The sequence below is a fragment of the Saimiri boliviensis genome, chromosome 21, assembly GCF_048565385.1.
Source record: "Saimiri boliviensis isolate mSaiBol1 chromosome 21, mSaiBol1.pri, whole genome shotgun sequence".
Lineage (NCBI taxonomy): Eukaryota > Metazoa > Chordata > Mammalia > Primates > Cebidae > Saimiri > Saimiri boliviensis.
Window position 1 is genome coordinate 24,680,307 of NC_133469.1, and position 17,367 is coordinate 24,697,673.

At 50.9% G+C, this 17,367-nt stretch overlaps 1 protein-coding gene across 6 annotated transcripts in view; it reads left to right on the forward strand.

The window, feature by feature from the left end:
* SLC7A4 (solute carrier family 7 member 4) overlaps nt 1-17,367 on the forward strand; it is a 23,013-nt gene continuing 5,646 nt past the window's right edge. For 2 of the 6 annotated variants that reach the window (XM_074391246.1, XM_074391250.1), the window contains exons 1-4: nt 1-824; nt 1,402-1,552; nt 15,153-16,174; nt 16,647-17,287. In XM_074391246.1, coding sequence (XP_074247347.1) covers nt 15,193-16,174; nt 16,647-17,287 — 1,623 coding nt within the window. In that variant the 5' untranslated portion in view covers nt 1-824; nt 1,402-1,552; nt 15,153-15,192. The other 4 variants (XM_074391251.1, XM_074391247.1, XM_074391249.1 and 1 more) reach the window with 4 other exon arrangements.

Sequence of the window (17,367 nt, forward strand, 5' to 3'; positions counted from 1 at the left end):
TGGGAGATAATTGCCTTCTGCAAGGACCCTGGACCGCGTTAGGCGCTTTGCGGCGTTAATCTTCCCTGCCTCCCTAGGCGGTTCCAGCATCGCCCCCCTTTCACGGACTGGGAAACACGCCTGACTCCAGAGCTTGTGTTTTCCTCACTGCACTTGGGGACAGCGTTTCAGGAGGGCCCGGGGAACCTCGCAGAGCCAGGTCACCCCTCTCAGTTTGTGGCTCTTAGTTGTCTGGCATGCGCTGGCGTTTGCATACGCTGTTCGCCCCCCTGAGACCTCCATCCCCATCTTTGTCTGCTTTTGAACTTCAGAATCTGCAAGTGTCAGCTCAGAGGTCACGTCTTCTGATGCTTTCTTCAACACCCTCCCAGCCCCTCTGCTGCTGCCCTCCGGCCGTCCTCTCACAGCACTGATAACAGCTGTCCTTGCCAGAGGACAGAGGACAGGGACAGAGCTGCTGTTTTCTGTGCGCCAGGGCCCAGCAAAGGGAATGTAGGGAGGGTGGGAGGTGCAGGGCAGCTGGGGTTAGGGGCTGACGGCTGGGTGTTGGAGGCTGGATCCTGCTCTAGTGGAAGTGTCCCTTTAACAGCAGCCACCTGGCCTGGATTGGGCCCTGCTTTGCCTCCTGTTCAGCTGTGCCTGCAGCTGCCATGCTGACTCATGTGCCCGCAGCTAGCAGGAGCTGGCAGCATGGGCTCCCCAGGGGCCACGGTAGGCTGGGGGCTTCTGGATTATAAGACGGAGAAGTATGTGATGACCAGGAACTGGCGAGTGGGTGCCCTGCAGAGGCTGCTGCAGCTTGGGATCGTGATCTATGTGGTGGGGTAAGAGAGAAGAGCTTCGGCCAGGCTGGAGGGGCAGGGGAAGAGATAGGGGTGAGGCTTGGTCCTGCTGGGTTGAAGTTGAGGGTTGGGCTCTTTAGGGGCTGGAGGGGAGGGGGCCAGATTGGGATGGGGTGGGAGGTAGGTGATAGAAGACGGGAGAACAAGAACAAGCTGTGAGTTTGTCCTGTGTGCCCACCCGCCTCCTTCCCAGCCCCTCCCCAGAACCCCACCCAGGGGGCACAGGACATTGTCCTTAACATCTGTGAGAGCTGGAGCACTAGGCCCCCAGAGAGACCACCAGCTGTAGCTCGGGTCAGGGGAGCTGGGTCTAGTGAGGCTGGGGGTGGTGCTGGCTGGTGAAGGTGATTGAGGGCACTGGCTCTCTGGTGCGTGGCTGGAGCTTCTGTCTTATTCAGGGGGTCTGGGGTGGGAAGTGAGGCCAGAGAGGAGGTGGGGGCCTCAATGCTGGGCTGGGAGCCTATAGGGTGTGGGGAGAGAACTGAGCACGTGGGGCCCAGCTCTGCCCCTGTCACTACACGCTGGGGACACACCACACTGCCCATCTTCTCCTGTCCAGGTGGGCTCTCCTCACCAAAAAAGGCTACCAGGAGCGGGACCTGGACCCCCAGGTTTCCATCATCACCAAACTCAAAGGGGTTTCCGTGACTCAGATCAAGGAGCTTGGAAACCGGCTGTGGGATGTGGCTGACTTCGTGAAGCTGCCTCAGGTAGGGGCTCTGGTGCTGCTGACGAGAGTGCAAGTCCTTTGGCCACGGAGAGCTTGGACACCTGCCATGCAGCCAGTGTGTGCGAGAGAGAAGCATGTGATGCCAGAGCTGGCTGGGGCGGTGAGGGGGAGGGTCTCAGGAAGGGCTTCACAGAGGATTGGCACCTGGACAGGCTTTCAGGGATGTGTCAGAGGTTTTTCGATAGAAAAAGGGATGGATCGAGAAGCCAGACCAGAGAAACTGCACTTCCAGAGGCTGCCAACAAAAAAGAAGTGGGTGTCCAGGACTAATGGCTTGAGTGTGGTGTGGGAGGGGTGTCGGGGGCCAGAGCCTGGAACTTCCTGCGGCCCTGCTCCCTCACCTGGGGCACCATGCTCAGGCGCTCCTCCTCTGCTCTTCTTGGCTGCATTTCCCTCCTCCTGGCCAGCTCATCCACAGCCTCAGCTTCCACCCCTGCTCTTCCAACACTCAGGATGTAGCCCCAGTGACCACTTGCCCAAAGCATAGCTGTCTTCCAGGTGCACACCCACGTGTCCAAAGATCAATTGTTTCCCTCTCCTGGCATGGCCTCTGTGACATCCACCAGTGCCTCAGCCAGACCCGGGACTCAGCCTCAGCCCCTTCCTGTCCCTTCTCACATTTTTCACTGCTGCCCATGCCATGCCTGCATGAGTCTATGGCCTCCTAGAGGGCCCTTAGATGCCCTTCTCGCCCACTCCCTACTGCCCGGTGCACACCACGCAGCAGCCAGGCTAAGCTTTCACACCGGGCATCATCAGAGCCTGCAGCCCCTGATTCTACCCTCAGGAGGCCCCCTGCCAGTGATGGTTGCCACCCAGGCCTCCTAATCCTGATGGCTCCCACTCCCAGCACCCTCTGCACAGCCCTCACCTTCCCTTCCTGGGCATGCAGTCCCCAAATTCACAGTGCTCTCATGAGCAGCACTGGAGGGTCAGCCTCCCCTTCCAATGTCCTTGGCCATCCTTTGACCACAGGTAGCTTTCCGTCTTCTCACCTGTGCTCTGCCGCGCCAGTGCTGCCGTGTGTAGGGTGGGAGACTCACCTCCTTTCCATCCTGTGCAGATGCTGGGCCCAGCTCTCCCCTGGCTCTTCAGTATTAAGAAGCAGCAGGCTGTTGGAATATTCTGGTTGAAGCCAGGTATGGTAGCTGGAGCCCGTAGTCCCAGCTACTTGGGAGGCTGAGGCAGGAGGATCTGTTGAGCCCAGGAGTTAGAGAATGCAGTAAGCGCTGATAACACCACTGCATTCAAGCCTGGACAGGTAAAATGAAATGCTGGGTGCCTGTAATCCCAGATACTTGGAAGGCTGAGGCAGGAAAATTCCTTGAACCCAGGAGGTGGAGGGTGCAGTGAACCAAGATTGTGCCATTGCACTCCAGCCGGGGTGACACAGTGAGACTCTGCCCCCCACCCCAAAAGAAGATATTTTGGTTGAGCAAATGAGAAAGAAACTTGTCTCGAGAGATGGATACAGGCATGAGGCTTCCTGGTCTCAGAAATGGCCAGAACCCCTGCTAGCCTCCCATCTCTGCTTCAATCTGCCTTACGGGGGGACAGCGTTAATGACTTGATGGGTCCAAGATCCCTTCCCTCATAAACCAGGCTGCCAGCTGCCAGCCTTTCCAGTCAATGAGAGCCCAGCCAGGCCAACCTTGAGGCTTGCCTCCTGGAGAGAGAATGTGTTCTTCTTTGTGACTAACTTCCCTGTGACGCCAGCCCAAGTTCAGGGCAGATGCTCAGAGGTGAGTTTGCCCAGGAGCCTCCCAGCGGCCCCTCGTTCCTCTGCCGGCCCTGGGTGGCCACCCGTGTTTCCCTTTCTCCTTCCCGGGTAGCTAAAGGCTCAGCACGTGCTTGGTGTTCCCCAGGCGCTGGGCTACATCTTTTCGCAAATCATTTCATTCAGTCTTCACATATCCCCTGCCTGGGAGGAATTCCTGTGATCCCCATTTCAGAGGCGAAGACTGAGGCTCAGTGAGTTTGACTCACTTTCCCAAGGCCTCCCAGCCTGTGGGTAACAGGACAGCCGTTCCCGTGAGGTGCCCAGCCCCTCCGCATCCTGGTCCTGCCTCTGGGTACTCTCCAGGTTGTTAGTGTGTTACCCAGAGCTGGGCACATGCTCAGGGAGACTCTAGTAGGAAGAACAAGCAGTGGCATGATCGTGGCTCTCTGCAGCCTCAAACTCCCAAGTGATCTTCCTACCTCAGCCTCTGGATTAGCTGGGATAAAAAGCATGTGTGACCACAGCCAGATAACTTTATTATTTTATGTAGAGATGGGGTCTCACTATGCTGCCCAGGCTGCTCCCAAACTCCTGAGCTGATTTGATCCTCCTGCCTTAGCCTCCCAAAGTGCTGGGATTACAGGTGTGAGCCACCATGGCTAGCCCAGGACACGTTTCTTGAGAGACACAGATATCTTTTGTTCCTGTGTAGTAAGAAACCAAAGTTATAAGCTTATACTTATGTTCAGCAATTAGTGTTTCTGTGCTATATCTTATTTGGAAATGATCTAGATATTCAACAAATAACCATATTTTAATTTAACTTAGTATAACTTTAAGGTTTTAAGTTACCAAAAAGATTTTGGATTTTTTTTTTTTTTTTTTTAGACAGAGTCTCAGTCTGATCGCCCAGGCTGGAGTGCAGTGGCCCGATCTCAGGTCACTGCAACTTCTGCCTCCCAGGTTCAAACGATTCTCCTGACTCCTGACTCAGCCTCCTGAGTAACTGGGATTACAGGTGCCTGCCACCACACCTGTCTAATTTTTGTATTTTCAGTAGAGACCAGGTTTCACCATGTTGGCCAGGCTGGTCTCAAACTCCTGACCTCAGGTGATCCACCCACCTCAGCCTCCCAAAGTGCTGGGATTACAAGCATGAGCCACTGCTCCTGGCCGAGAATTATTATTATTATTATTACTGAGACAAGGTCTCAATAATAGTGGGAGTTGGCTGGAGTGCAGAGCACAGTCATGGCTCACTGTAGCATTGAACTCCTGGAAATTATTTTCAAGTAGACATATTTCATAAAATATAATCATTATTTAAATCATATGTCTAGTAATGAGTCAAAAATTAAAATTAAAATAATAAGAAGTTATTTGTAGCTGGGCACAGTGGCTCCTGCCTATAATCCCAGTACTTTGGGAGGCCAGGACAGGAGAGTTACTTGAGGACCAGAATTTGAGACCAGCCTGGGCATCACAGCAAGACTCCGCTGTACAATACAATTTTTCTAAAAATTAGCCAGGCATTGTGGTACACGCCTATAGTCCCAGCTACTCAGGATACTGTGGCGAGAGGAGTTCAAGGCTGCAGTGAGCTAGTCCCCCTACTGTTCTTCAGCCCAGACAACAGAGCAACACCCAGTCTCAAAAAATAACTGATTTATAGTTTTTCCCACTTCCACTTATGTAAGTTTAGTGTGTTTAACAATTATATTTGAATTGTGAAAACTTTATGAAACATTATTAGACAAAGCTAATCATTATCTTAAATTTTATTTTGCTGGCAATTTTTATGACATACATATTAGGCAAATATCAAACATTATTGAAGTAAAGCACCTAAAATGTTAAACATTCAACACTTTATTAAAGCTCAGATGGACATACTAGGGGTTGTTCTAGTTAATACCTCAGATACTTTTATTTCTGAGTCTGGCTCTGTTGCCCAGGCTGGAATGCAGTAGCGCTATGTCAGCTCACTGCAACCTCCGACTCCCGGGTTCCAGTGATTCTCCTGCCTCAGCCTCCCAAGTAGCTGGGATTATAGGTGCATGCCACCATACCTGGCTGATTTTTAAAAATATTTTTAGTTTTTAAAAATATTTTTATGCCGGGCACGGTGGCTCAAGCCTGTAATCCCAGCACTTTGGGAGGCCGAGGCAGGTGGATCATGAGGTCGAGAGATCGAGACCATCCTGGTCAACATGGCGAAACCCCGTCTCTACTAAAAATACAAAAAATTAGCTGGGCATGGTGGCGCGTGCCTGTAATCCCAGCTACTCAGGAGGCTGAGGCAGGAGAATTGCCTGAACCCAGGAGGCGGAGGTTGCGGTGAGCCGAGATCGTGTCATTGCACTCCAGCCTGGGTAACAAGAGTGAAACTCCGTCTCAAAAAAAAAAAAAAACAAATAAATTTGCTGAGCAGTTAGGGCCAAGTTTTGAGGAGGGTAGGTTTAAGTCAGGGGCCCAGATATCTGAAAGATCTTCTGGGGGATCAGGGACAGGAACTTAGAGGTTGAGTGGAACACAGGTGGGTGAAGAAGGTGGGTGAAGAAGGAGAATTTACAGAGGGTACGGATTTTTAACTTTTTTTCTACATCTAATTTCTGTTCTTTAATCTTGAGGAAGATTAAATGAAGTCCCTAAAGCTAGCCATTATACATATGTATATACATATATATATATATATATATATATATATATTTTTTTTTTTTTTTTTTTTTTTTTTTGAGACTGAATCTTGCTCTGTGGCCCAGGCTGGAGTGCAGTGGTGGGATCTCAGCTCACTGCAACCTCTGCCTCCCAGATTCAAGCGATTCTTCTGACTCAGCCTCCTGAAAAGCCGGGACTATAGGCTCGTGACACCACACCCAGCTAATTTTTGTATTTTTAGTAGAGATGGGGGTTTCTCTATATTGGCCAGACTGGTCTCGAACTCCTGACTCCTGATCCGCCCCTCTCAGCCTCCCAGAGTGTTGGGATTACAGTCGTGAGCCACTGTGCCCAGCCCATTATATTTCTTTGTGTCTTCTTTTTAATTTGATCTTTCTCTGTTTACCAATAGGACAGTTTTTTAAGATGAAAGCACTTTTTTTTTTTTTTAGTTTAGAGATAGAGTTCTCGCTGGGTCACCCAGGCTGGAGTGCAGGCGGGATCATAGCTCACTGAAGCCTCAACCTCCTGAGCTCGAGTGATCCTCGCATCTTGGTTTCCCACAGTGTTGAGATTGCAGGTGTGAGCCACCACACCTGCCAATAGCACTCTTAAAAATACTTGTAGAGGCCGGACGTGGTGGCTCACAACTGTAATCCAAGCACTTTGGAGGTCAAGGCGGGCGGGTCACCTGAAGTCGGGGGTTCAAGACCAGCCTGACCAACATGGTGAAACCCTGTCTTTAAAAATAAATAATAAATAAAAATACTTGTAGATTCAAAAGTCTAAATCTTCAATGTTATCTCTACTTTGTGACTCAAAACCAACAAGCCTTTTTATGGCTTAAAATCTGTATGCCTTTTCTGGCTTAACCACAGACACAGAAGAACATCGCAAACAGTCTGGAGAAGATGCAATCCCCCTCCAGCTCCAGAGATTTTCTCAGGATAGCCTAAGCAAGCACAGATCCTAATTGTTATCAAGACAATGAAAGCTGAGACAAGTGGCACAAACTCCTCGGAGAGCTGGAACCGTTGCACAGAGACACCGTGTCTCTGATTCCTGGGCAGCTGGCTAGCAGCCTAGTAACGACTTATCCCCCCAACCCTTCCGGCTGGCAGAAACCGAAGAGAGTATTTTCACTGGTCACAGAGCCATGTTCTCAATACATAAAATGAGATGAAAGGAGAATCTTATTATTTTCTTCCTCATGATGAACCACACAAAAGCGAGAGACATGGAAAACAAGCCTTTTTCCTGGGAGGCTATGGGTCAACAGCCATTGTATATGCAGAGCCAAATACCAAATTCAGAAGTGTGAAATCATCAAATAATTTTTTTTCTTTTTTCTTTTCTTTTCTTTTTTTTTTTTTTTTTTTTTTTGAGACAAGGTCTCCCTCTGTCACCCAGGCTGGAGTGCAGTACTGCAATCATGGCTCACTGCAGCCTCAAACTCCCAGGCTCAAGCAATCCTCCTGCCTCAGCCTCCTAACTAACCGTGACCACAGGTACCTGCAACCACACTGGGCTAATTTTTGCATATTTAGTAGAGACGGGGTTTTGCCATGTTGGCCAGGCTGGTTTCGAACGCCTTTCCTAAAGTTATCCAGCCACCCCGGCCCCCTGAAGTGCTGGGATTACAGGCGGGAGCCACCTGTTGGAACTTTACATTATTCCGAGCCTTGGGAGGAATGTGGCCATGTGGTCTGAGGCATGGAGCCTGCAGTTGCAACATCTGCTTTTTCCTGTAAATGGTTAGAAATGACTGAGCAGCATCAGATGTAAGATGTCCTCGAGGAGGGAGTCTTCTCCCGGAATGTTGAAAAAATTTTCCTTGGAATGTAGCAAGCTGTACTAATCAAATCTAACATACTGGATTTGTACAGAAGATGTTGCAATCCTGCTGACGCTGCTTCTGCCTCTATGAGTGAAGCCTTAGCTTCTCCACTTTGGAGCAATGATCTCAGCCTTTCGGAAGCTGTTTCCTGGGTGTCCATCCTGGAGCTTTGCACTAGAATAAAAATCATATTTCTTTTTTGTTGTTTTTTGGTTTTTGGGTTTTTTTTGTCTTTGTTTTTGTTTTTTTGTTTTTGTTTTTTTTGAGACTAAGTCTCACTCTGTCACGCAGACTTGAGTGCAGTGATGCAATGATAGCTCACTGTAGCCTCAAACTCCTGGGCTCAAGTGATCCTCCCACCTTGGCCTCCCAAAGTGCTGGGATTACAAGGATGAGCCAATGTGCCTAGCTGGTATTTTCTGAATCTCATCATTTAAGGTTGACACAAGAGTCACAACTCAAAGAATCAATTCTTACAAGTGGTTGTCTCCTGCCAGTCTGAATTTGGAAAGAGACAAGGACAAATTTTACCCTCCTCTTTTAACCAGGGACTACAGACAGAGATCCTGGAGAGTTCACTTGGGTAAAAACTCCTACCTTCTGCCAGCTTTTATTTCTTCTCCCAGGATCCCATCTTCAGGCTTGAGAGGATCCCATCCTTGTCACCAGAAACCGTAGGGGTGGCAACACTCTATCCCCAGAGTCTCAGCTGAGCCCAAGAATCAAATTGACACAGGGCAGGTTAACAGGAGAAAAGCATACACATTTATTTATATGCTATTCTACCTCTGATTTCTGTTCTTTAATCTTGCTAACAGAGTCCCTAAGGCTAGCCATTATATTTATTTATAAATGAGGGATGCTGGATCAGGCTCAGGGTAATCCCAGCACTTTGGGAGGCCAAGATGGGCAGATCATGAGGTCAGGAATTCGAGACCAGCCTGGCCAACATAATGAAACCCCGTCTCAACCAAAAATACAAAAAATTAGCCAGACGTGGTGGCTGGCACCTATAATCTCAGCTACTTGGGAGGCTGAGGCAGGAGAATCACTTAAACCCGGGAGGCGGAGGTTGCAGTGAGGTGAGATCACACCATTGCACTCTAGCCCGGGCAACAGTGAGAGACGCCATCTCAAAAAAATAAAAATAAATAAACAAACAAATAAATGAATAAATAAGGGGTGCTGGAGTGCAGTGGTGAGATCATAGCTCACTGCAGCCTCAGACTCCTGGGCTCAAGCTATCCTCCTACCTCAGGCTCTCAAGTAGCTGGGACTACAGGCACATGCCACCCACCCTGCCAATCTAATTAAAAAATTTGTTGAATCAGGGTCTCACTATATTGCCCAGGCTGGTCTTGAACTCCTGGACTCAAGCAAACCCCATCTCAGCCTCCCAAAGCACTGGGATTCCAGGAGTGAGCCACCACACTCAGTCCCACAAATTTATTACAAGTTTTTTTACATGGCTTGTGAGCCCTCATAAGAACATGAAGTCCCAAAGAAGCAGTTAGAGTTTATTGCTTATATACTGAATTGGACAAAGAATAATAAGTTATAAAAAAGCAACTAAATTATGTGGGAAGGCTTAAAAGATAAGAGTGTTTTAACAAGGTCTGTACAGAATTCTCTCATTTCAACTTCTCATCCTTGAGGATAAGAATGTTGTATCTTTCACATGACAACTTTGTCTCCTGCATTTCAGAAATAGCACAGGCCAAGTGGGGTGGCTCACACTTGGAGGGGTGGCTCCCAGCACACTGGGGAGGCTGAGGTGGGTGGATCACTTGAGGAAATGAATTCGAGACCATCCTGGCCAATATGGCAAAACCCCATCTCTACTAAAAATACAAAAATTAGCCTGGTGTGGTGGCTCACACCTGCAGTCCCAGCTATTTGGGAGGCTGAGACATGAAAATCACTTGAACTCAGGAGATAGAGGCTGCAGTGAGCCGAGGTCACACCACTTCACTCCAGCCTGGGTGACAGAGCAAGAATCTGTCTCAAAAATAAAAATAAAATTAAAATGAGCTGTCGAGCCATGAAAAGCCATAGAGGAATCTCAAATGCTATTAAGGGGAAAAGCCAGCCTGAATGGGTTATATACTCTATAATCTCAACTATATAACATTCTGCAAAAGTAAGACTAGACTATGAAGACAGGAGAAAGATCGGTGGTTGCCAGGTGTTAGCAGGGAGGGATAGGCAGAGCACAGAGGGTAATGAAACTTTAGGGCAATGAAACTACTCTGTGTGATACAATAATGGCGTGTATATGTGTCATTACACATTTGTCTAAGCCCATAGAATGTCCAACCAGAAGAGTGAACCCTAATGTAAACTATGGACTTTGGGTGATAATGATGTGTCAGTGTAGGTTAATCAATTGTAACAAATAAACCCCTCTGGTGCTGGATGTCAGGAGTGAAGAGGCTACACACGTGTGGGGGCAGGAAGTGTGTGGGAACTCTACTTTCTGCTCAATATTGCTGTGAACCTAAAACTGCTCTGAAAACTTTTTTTTTTTTTTTTTTTTTTTAAGATACAGGGTCTTGCTATGTTGCCCAGGCTGGAGTGCAGAGGCTATTCACAGGTATGATCAAGCACGCTACAGCCTGGAGCCTTCTAGGTTCAAGCCATCCTCCCAACTCAGCTTCCTTAGTGGCTGGGTCTACAGGCATGTACCACCATGCCCAGCTAATAAAGTTTATTTTTTAAAAATCACTGGACCATAAATGTAAGTGTTTGTGGAATCTCAGTTCTCTTCCATTCGTCTCTGTGTCTACTCTTATGTCAGCACCACCATCTTGATTACAGTCATTTCATAGTCAGTTTAGAAATCAAAAACTGTAAGTCATCCAAATCTTTTTCAAAAGTATTTTGGCTATTCTGGATCCCTTGCATTTTCATGTGAATTTTGATAATTTTTGCAAAATAGGCAGCTGGGATTTCAGTAGGAATTGCACTGAATCTATGCAGTTCCTCCATCTATAGACCAGTTTGGGGAATACTGCTATCTTATATTTAAAATCTTACAGTCTATGAACATGGCATGTCTTTCCATTTATTTATGTTGACTTTAATTTCCTTTTTTTTTTTTTTTTTTTTTTTTTTTTTTGAGACAGGGTCGTACTCTGTCACCCAGGCTGGAGTGTAGTAGCACAAACATGGCTCACTGCAGCCTCAACCTCCCAGGCTCAAGCGATCCTCCCACTTCAACACCACCCCTCACTCCCAGGAGCTGGGACCACAGGCACATGTCACCATGCTGAGATAATTTTTTGACTTTTCATGGAGCTGAGGTCTCCCTATGTTGCCCAGGCAAAATACTCAAGTATTTTGGCTATTCTGAATCCATTTCCATATGAATTTTTTTCTTTTTTTTTGAGACAGAGTCTCACTCTGTCACCCAGGCTGGAGTGCAATGGTTCGATCTTGGCTCATTGCGCCCTTCACCTCCCAGGTTCAAATTATTCTCCTGTCTCAGCCTCCTGAGTAGCTGGGACTATAGGCACATACCACCACACCTGGCTAATTTTTGTATTTTTAGTAGAGATGGGGTTTCGCCACGTTGGCCAGGCTGGTGATTTTTATATATTAATCTTATATCCTGCATCTTTGCTGAACTGTTTATTAGTTCTAATAGCTTTTTTCTTTTTGTGGATTTCTTAGGATTTTCTATACATAAGACAGTTTTACTCCTTCCTTTCCAGTCTGGATTCCCTATATTTCATTTTCTTGCTGACTTGCCCTGGCTAGAACCTCCAGTACAATGTTAAAACAACTGGTGAGAGTGAACATCCGATGATAATCCTGATCTGAGGGAAAAGGTTTCAGTCTTTTACTATTTGGTATATTTGCCATGGATTTTTCATACATGGTCTTCATTGGGTTGAGGAAGTTTCCTTCTCTTCCTACTTTGTTGAGTGCTTTTTTTTTTTTTTTTTGAGACGGAGTTTCGCTCTTGTTACCCAGGCTGGAGTGCAATGGCGCAATCTCGGCTCACCGCAACCTCCGCCTCCTGGGCTCAGGCAATTCTCCTGCCTCAGCCTCCTGAGCAGCTGGGATTACAGGCACGTGCCACCATGCCCAGCTAATTTTTTGCACTTTTAGTAGAGACGGGGTTTCACCATGTTGACCAGGATGGTCTCGATCTCTCGACCTCGTGATCCACCCGCCTCGGCCTCCCAAAGTGCTGGGATTACAGGCTTGAGCCACCGCGCCCGGCTGTTGAGTGCTTTTTATGTGTCAATTGAGATGATCATGTAGATTTTGTCCTTTATTCTGCTAATATGGTGTATTATACATTGCTTTTCTTCATTTTTTCTTTTTTTTGAGACAGAGTTTCGCTCTTGTTGCCCAGGCTGGAGTGCAATGCAGCGATCTTAGCTCACCGCAACCTCCGCCTCCCAGGTTCAAGTGATTCTCCTGCCTCAGCCTCCCGATTAGCTGGGATTACAGGCATGCCACCAGGCCCAGCTGATTTTGTATTTCCAGTAGAGACGGGGTTTCTCCATCTTGGTCAGGCTAGTCTCAAACTCCCGACCTCAGGTGATCCACCCGCCTCAGCCTCCTCAAGTGCTGGGATTACAGGCGTGAGCCACATTTGGTTGAAAAATATCTGTGTATTGGTAAACCTGTGTTGTTCAAGAGTCCACTGTGTTTTGCTGGGGATTTCTACATCTATATTCATTTGGTCTGTACCTTTCTTTTCTTGTGATGTCTTTGCCAAGTTTGGTGTCAGCGTAATCCTAGCCTTGTAGAATGAGTTAGAAAGTATTCCCTCCTTTTTTTTCCTGGTGGTTTATCTTCACTGCATCACTGTGGGATTCCTCTGTGTAACTGCCTCACTCAGTAGTGAGTGAAATACACAAACTGGAAATGTACAATTTACTGCATCCATCATACTTAGTCTCACTTATCCATTGTATGTTGGTGCCTGTGACAGAGGGTGTGGTGTCACATCTTCTCCAGGTAGATAAAAAGTTAAAATTCCAAAACACTGGGCACCAGCAATAAGGTGGTCATTGGTAAGGCCTTAGGAGAGCTTCCATTACAAAACTGCCTAAACCTCTGGCCAGAAGTGCCTAGATTTTTGTGGTGACATTTCAGGACAAGGGACTTCTGCTCAGGCAACACAGGGATGGGATAAGGGAGATATTATCCCACAGGAAGTGGAAGCCATCTGAGAAGTTCTTCAAGACAATACCAGTCAAATATTAGGAGATACTGGCATTCTAGCTGAGGCAGAATGTTCCAGATTGGCACCATCTTGTCTGAGTGTCCATCAGCCTGTCTCTCAGCAACCCAACAAGCTGGATAGGCTACAGGTGCTCCTAAGATCCTATTCCACAAACCGTAGAAGGCTGAAAACACCTACTAGAGCGTTCTGGGGAGGCTAGCAGCCATGGTTCATGAATGTAATTACGACCTTTTGGGAGGCCAAGGCAAGAAAAACATTTGAGTCCAGGAGTTTGAGTTCAGCCTTGGCAACAGTGAGATCCACTCTCTAAAAAGAATAAAATTTTAAGGCCGGGCGCGGTGGCTCAAGCCTGTAATCCCAGCACTTTGGGAGGCTGAGGGATCACGAGGTCAAGAGATCGAGACCATCCTGGTCAACATGGTGAAACCCTGTCTCTACTAAAAATACAAAAAATTAGCTGGGCATGGTGGTGCATGCCTGTAATCCCAGCTACTCAGGAGGCTGAGGCAGGAGAATTGCCTGAACCCGGGAGGCGGAGGTTGCGGTGAGCTGAGATCACACCATTGCGCCCCAGCCTGGGTAACAAGAGCGAAACTCCATCTCAAAAAAAAAAAGAATAAAATTTTAAAAATAGCCAGGTGTGTTGGTGCATAGCTGCCTGCTTGGGGCCTGGGACACAGTGGCTCCGCTGATTAACACAAGTGGGGATTTGCTATTGAGGTCCTGTAGGGCCCTCCTGGCCTGCCAGAGGCGCCTAGGCTACCAGGTGCTGCCACTGGCGTCTGAGGAGCCCGAGACCCCCTAGGGAGGGCTGCAGGCTGGCCCCGGAAGCTGCTTGCTCCCTTGCAGAACGAGGTAGCTGCAGGCTCAAAACAGCCAATGTGTGTTCCCCCAATTCGCAGAACTCTCTCAAAAGGCTGCAGTCTCTTGCCAACCTGTGAAGGTGGCTGACTGCCACCCGTTGTAAGAGAGAGGTCAGGGACTGCCCCAGGCCGCTCTGCCAGACCCATGTCTTTATCTAACTCGCTGTGCCTGAAGCTGCAGCCCCCACATCATGGTGCTGTAGGGCCTGGCTGGGGCCTACCTGGGTGGGGTTCCTGCACTGGGTTGAGGAATCAAGAAGGTTGTCTGCTGCAGTGGAGAGAGGGTGGGCTGCCGACTTTCAGACGTGCGCCTTAGCCTCCCCCAGGTGACCTAGGCTAGTCACTTAGCTGGCCGTCTGACTTCCATCTGTGCACGAGTCACAGTCACAGGGCTTCCCCAGATCCCGGTGAGCTCCGGTCACTTCCTAGCGAGGTCGGGACAGGGTGGGCAGGGTGAAATATTTGAGTGTGTGGCGGCGGATGGGGCCGCGCGCGGAATGGGACGCCTGGGGGTGGGGGTGGGGTGGGGGTGGGGGTTGGGGGCGGGCCTTGCGCTCGCGCCGGGGAACTGGGCGGGCGCAGAGCTCAGAGCTGAGGCAGCGGCGGCGGCAGCAGGTGAGTTGCGGCGGATCCTACCGAGACGGAGATGGGCTCAAGCTCAGGAGCAGGGGAAGGCGCGGGTGTTCGGGGACTGGGGCGCCGCGGAAATGGCTCCGGCAGCAGCGGCGTGTCTGGCATGGGGAGGTGCGCGGGCCCAGGGCGCCCCTGCATTCCACCCGACGCGCGGATACCCCAGTCTGGCCGCTACGGTAGAGAGCGCGGGGAGCGGGGCGGGGAGAGCGGGGGGGGGAGGGCGAGGGGGGGTTGGGTGGCTGCCTGGGCCACGCCCGCCCCGACGCAGAGCGGCAGCTCCTGTTCCGGGTCCGGCTCGACTCTGGGGAAGCTTCGGGATTCATCTGGCTCTGGGACCCCACCACTGATCGTTCCCAGCCTCTCATTCCTCGAGCTGCTCCTTCCCCACCCTCAGGGCCGCTCAGGAGGTGAGCAGGTGGGGCCCCACCAGGCCTCCCGCTGCCTGGGATGCAGACAGGGCCCCAGGCTTCCTATGACTCCCTGCCCACAGGCCCTGCCCTGTCCTATGCCAGCCCTCCAGCAGGCCCCCGGTGCCGGTGTTCAGCTCCCAGGTCCAGGGCTCCAGAGCCGGGACAGAGAGAGGACTGGGGGTGGACGGACCAGGAGGGATGGAAGTCTGGCCAGGCCACGGCTGGGCATCCTGTCATTCCTCTCTGGCCCTAACAGATTCCAATAGCTGGCTCGGTGCTCATCTCAGCCACCCGCCATGGCCCGGGGGATGCCCAGCATTGCCAGCCTGGCACGCTTATGCCAGAAGCTGAACCGCCTGAAGCCACTGGAAGACTCCACCATGGACACGTCGCTGCGGCGCTGCCTGTCTACGCTGGACCTGACTCTTCTGGGTGTAGGTGGCATGGTGGGCTCGGGCCTCTACGTGCTCACAGGCACCGTGGCCAAGGACATGGCTGGCCCTGCTGTGCTCTTGTCCTTCGGTGTGGCCGCTGTGGCTTCCCTGCTGGCGGCTCTATGCTATGCAGAATTCGGGGCACGTGTGCCACGCACGGGCTCTGCCTACCTGTTCACCTACGTATCCATGGGCGAGCTGTGGGCCTTCCTCATCGGCTGGAATGTGCTCCTTGAATACATCATTGGTGGCGCCGCAGTGGCCCGTGCCTGGAGTGGCTACCTAGATGCTATGTTCAGCCATAGAATCCGAAACTTCACTGAGACCCACGTGGGTTCCTGGGAGATATCCCTCCTGGCCCAGTACCCGGACTTCCTGGCTGCTGGCATCATCCTCCTGGCCTCTGCCTTTGTCTCCTGTGGAGCCCGTGTCTCCTCCTGGCTCAACCACACCTTCTCGACCATCAGCCTGCTTGTCATTCTCTTCATTATCATCCTGGGCTTCATCCTGGCCCAGCCCCACAACTGGAGCGCTGAGGAAGGCGGCTTTGCCCCCTTTGGCTTCTCCGGCGTCATGGCAGGCACTGCCTCCTGCTTCTATGCTTTTGTGGGCTTCGACGTCATTGCTGCCTCCAGCGAGGAGGCCCAGAACCCCCGGCGGTCTGTGCCTGTGGCCATCGCCATCTCGCTTGCCCTGGCAGCTGGTGCCTACATCCTTGTCTCCACCGTGCTAACCCTCATGGTGCCCTGGCACAGCCTGGACCCTGACTCAGCACTCGCAGATGCCTTCTACCGGCGGGGCTACAGGTGGGCTGGCTTCATCGTGGCAGCTGGCTCCATCTGCGGTAAGGGACCCTTCCTGGGCAGGGTGGCAGGGAAAAGATTAGGGGGGCCCTGTCCTGAGACTCAGAGAATCCACCTTCACCTGTGGCTGTTTTACCAGTTGCATAACGGGGCAAGGAAAATGCTAATTATTAGAAACTCTTCACTTCAAAAGTTTCTTCAGAAACTTTTTGGAAGAGACCTTCCCACAGATGGTCCATGGTATATTAGTTCTGGGCATATCCTTATAGATTATTTCCTAGACAGAGGGACTCAGGCCTCATTAGATGCTCCAGTGGGCCTGCGACCTAACCCAGACGTCCTGTTCCGAGCAGAACGCTGACAATCTATTACCTCTACACACACTCATGCTCACTCTAAGAGCCCAGACAAGCTCACGCCGTGTTCCCAAGGAGCTGCCATGCACTGGCCCCCAGCAGAGGCCCCTGGTGGGCATCTCCGCCACCCTGACCCTCCCCACTCTCTCTGCTACAGCCATGAACACCGTCCTGCTCAGCCTCCTCTTCTCTCTGCCACGCATTGTCTATGCCATGGCCGTTGATGGGCTCTTCTTCCAGGTGTTTGCCCGTGTGCACCCCCGGACACAGGTGCCTGTGGTGGGCACCCTGGTGTTCGGGCTCCTCACAGCCTTCCTGGCACTGCTGCTGGACCTGGAGTCACTGGTTCAGTTCCTGTCCATTGGCACACTCCTGGCCTACACCTTCGTGGCCACCAGCATCATTGTGCTGCGCTACCAGAAGTCTTCCCTGCCCAGCTCCCCAGGCCCAGCCAGCCCTGGGCCCCTGACCAAGCAGCACAGCTCCTTCTCAGACCACCTACAGCTGGTGGGTGCTACACAGGCCTCCGTCCCTGAGCCAGGGGAGCTGCAGCCAGCCCTGAGGCCCTACCTGGGCTTCTTGGATGGGTACAGCCCTGGAGCAGTGGTGACCTGGGCGCTTGCTGTTATGTTGGCCTCAGTCATCACCTTAGGCTGCGTGCTCGTCTTCGGGAACTCAGCCCTGCACCTCCCACACTGGGGTTATATCCTGCTGCTCCTGGCCACCAGTTTCGCGTTTCTGCTCAGCCTCCTGGTCCTGGGGGCTCACCAGCAACAGTATCAGGAAGACTTGTTTCAGGTACCTCCCCCAGCCAACACCTGCTTGCGCTTGGCCCAGGCAGCTCCCTCCCCTTCCCCCACTGCCATCCCAGAATGAAA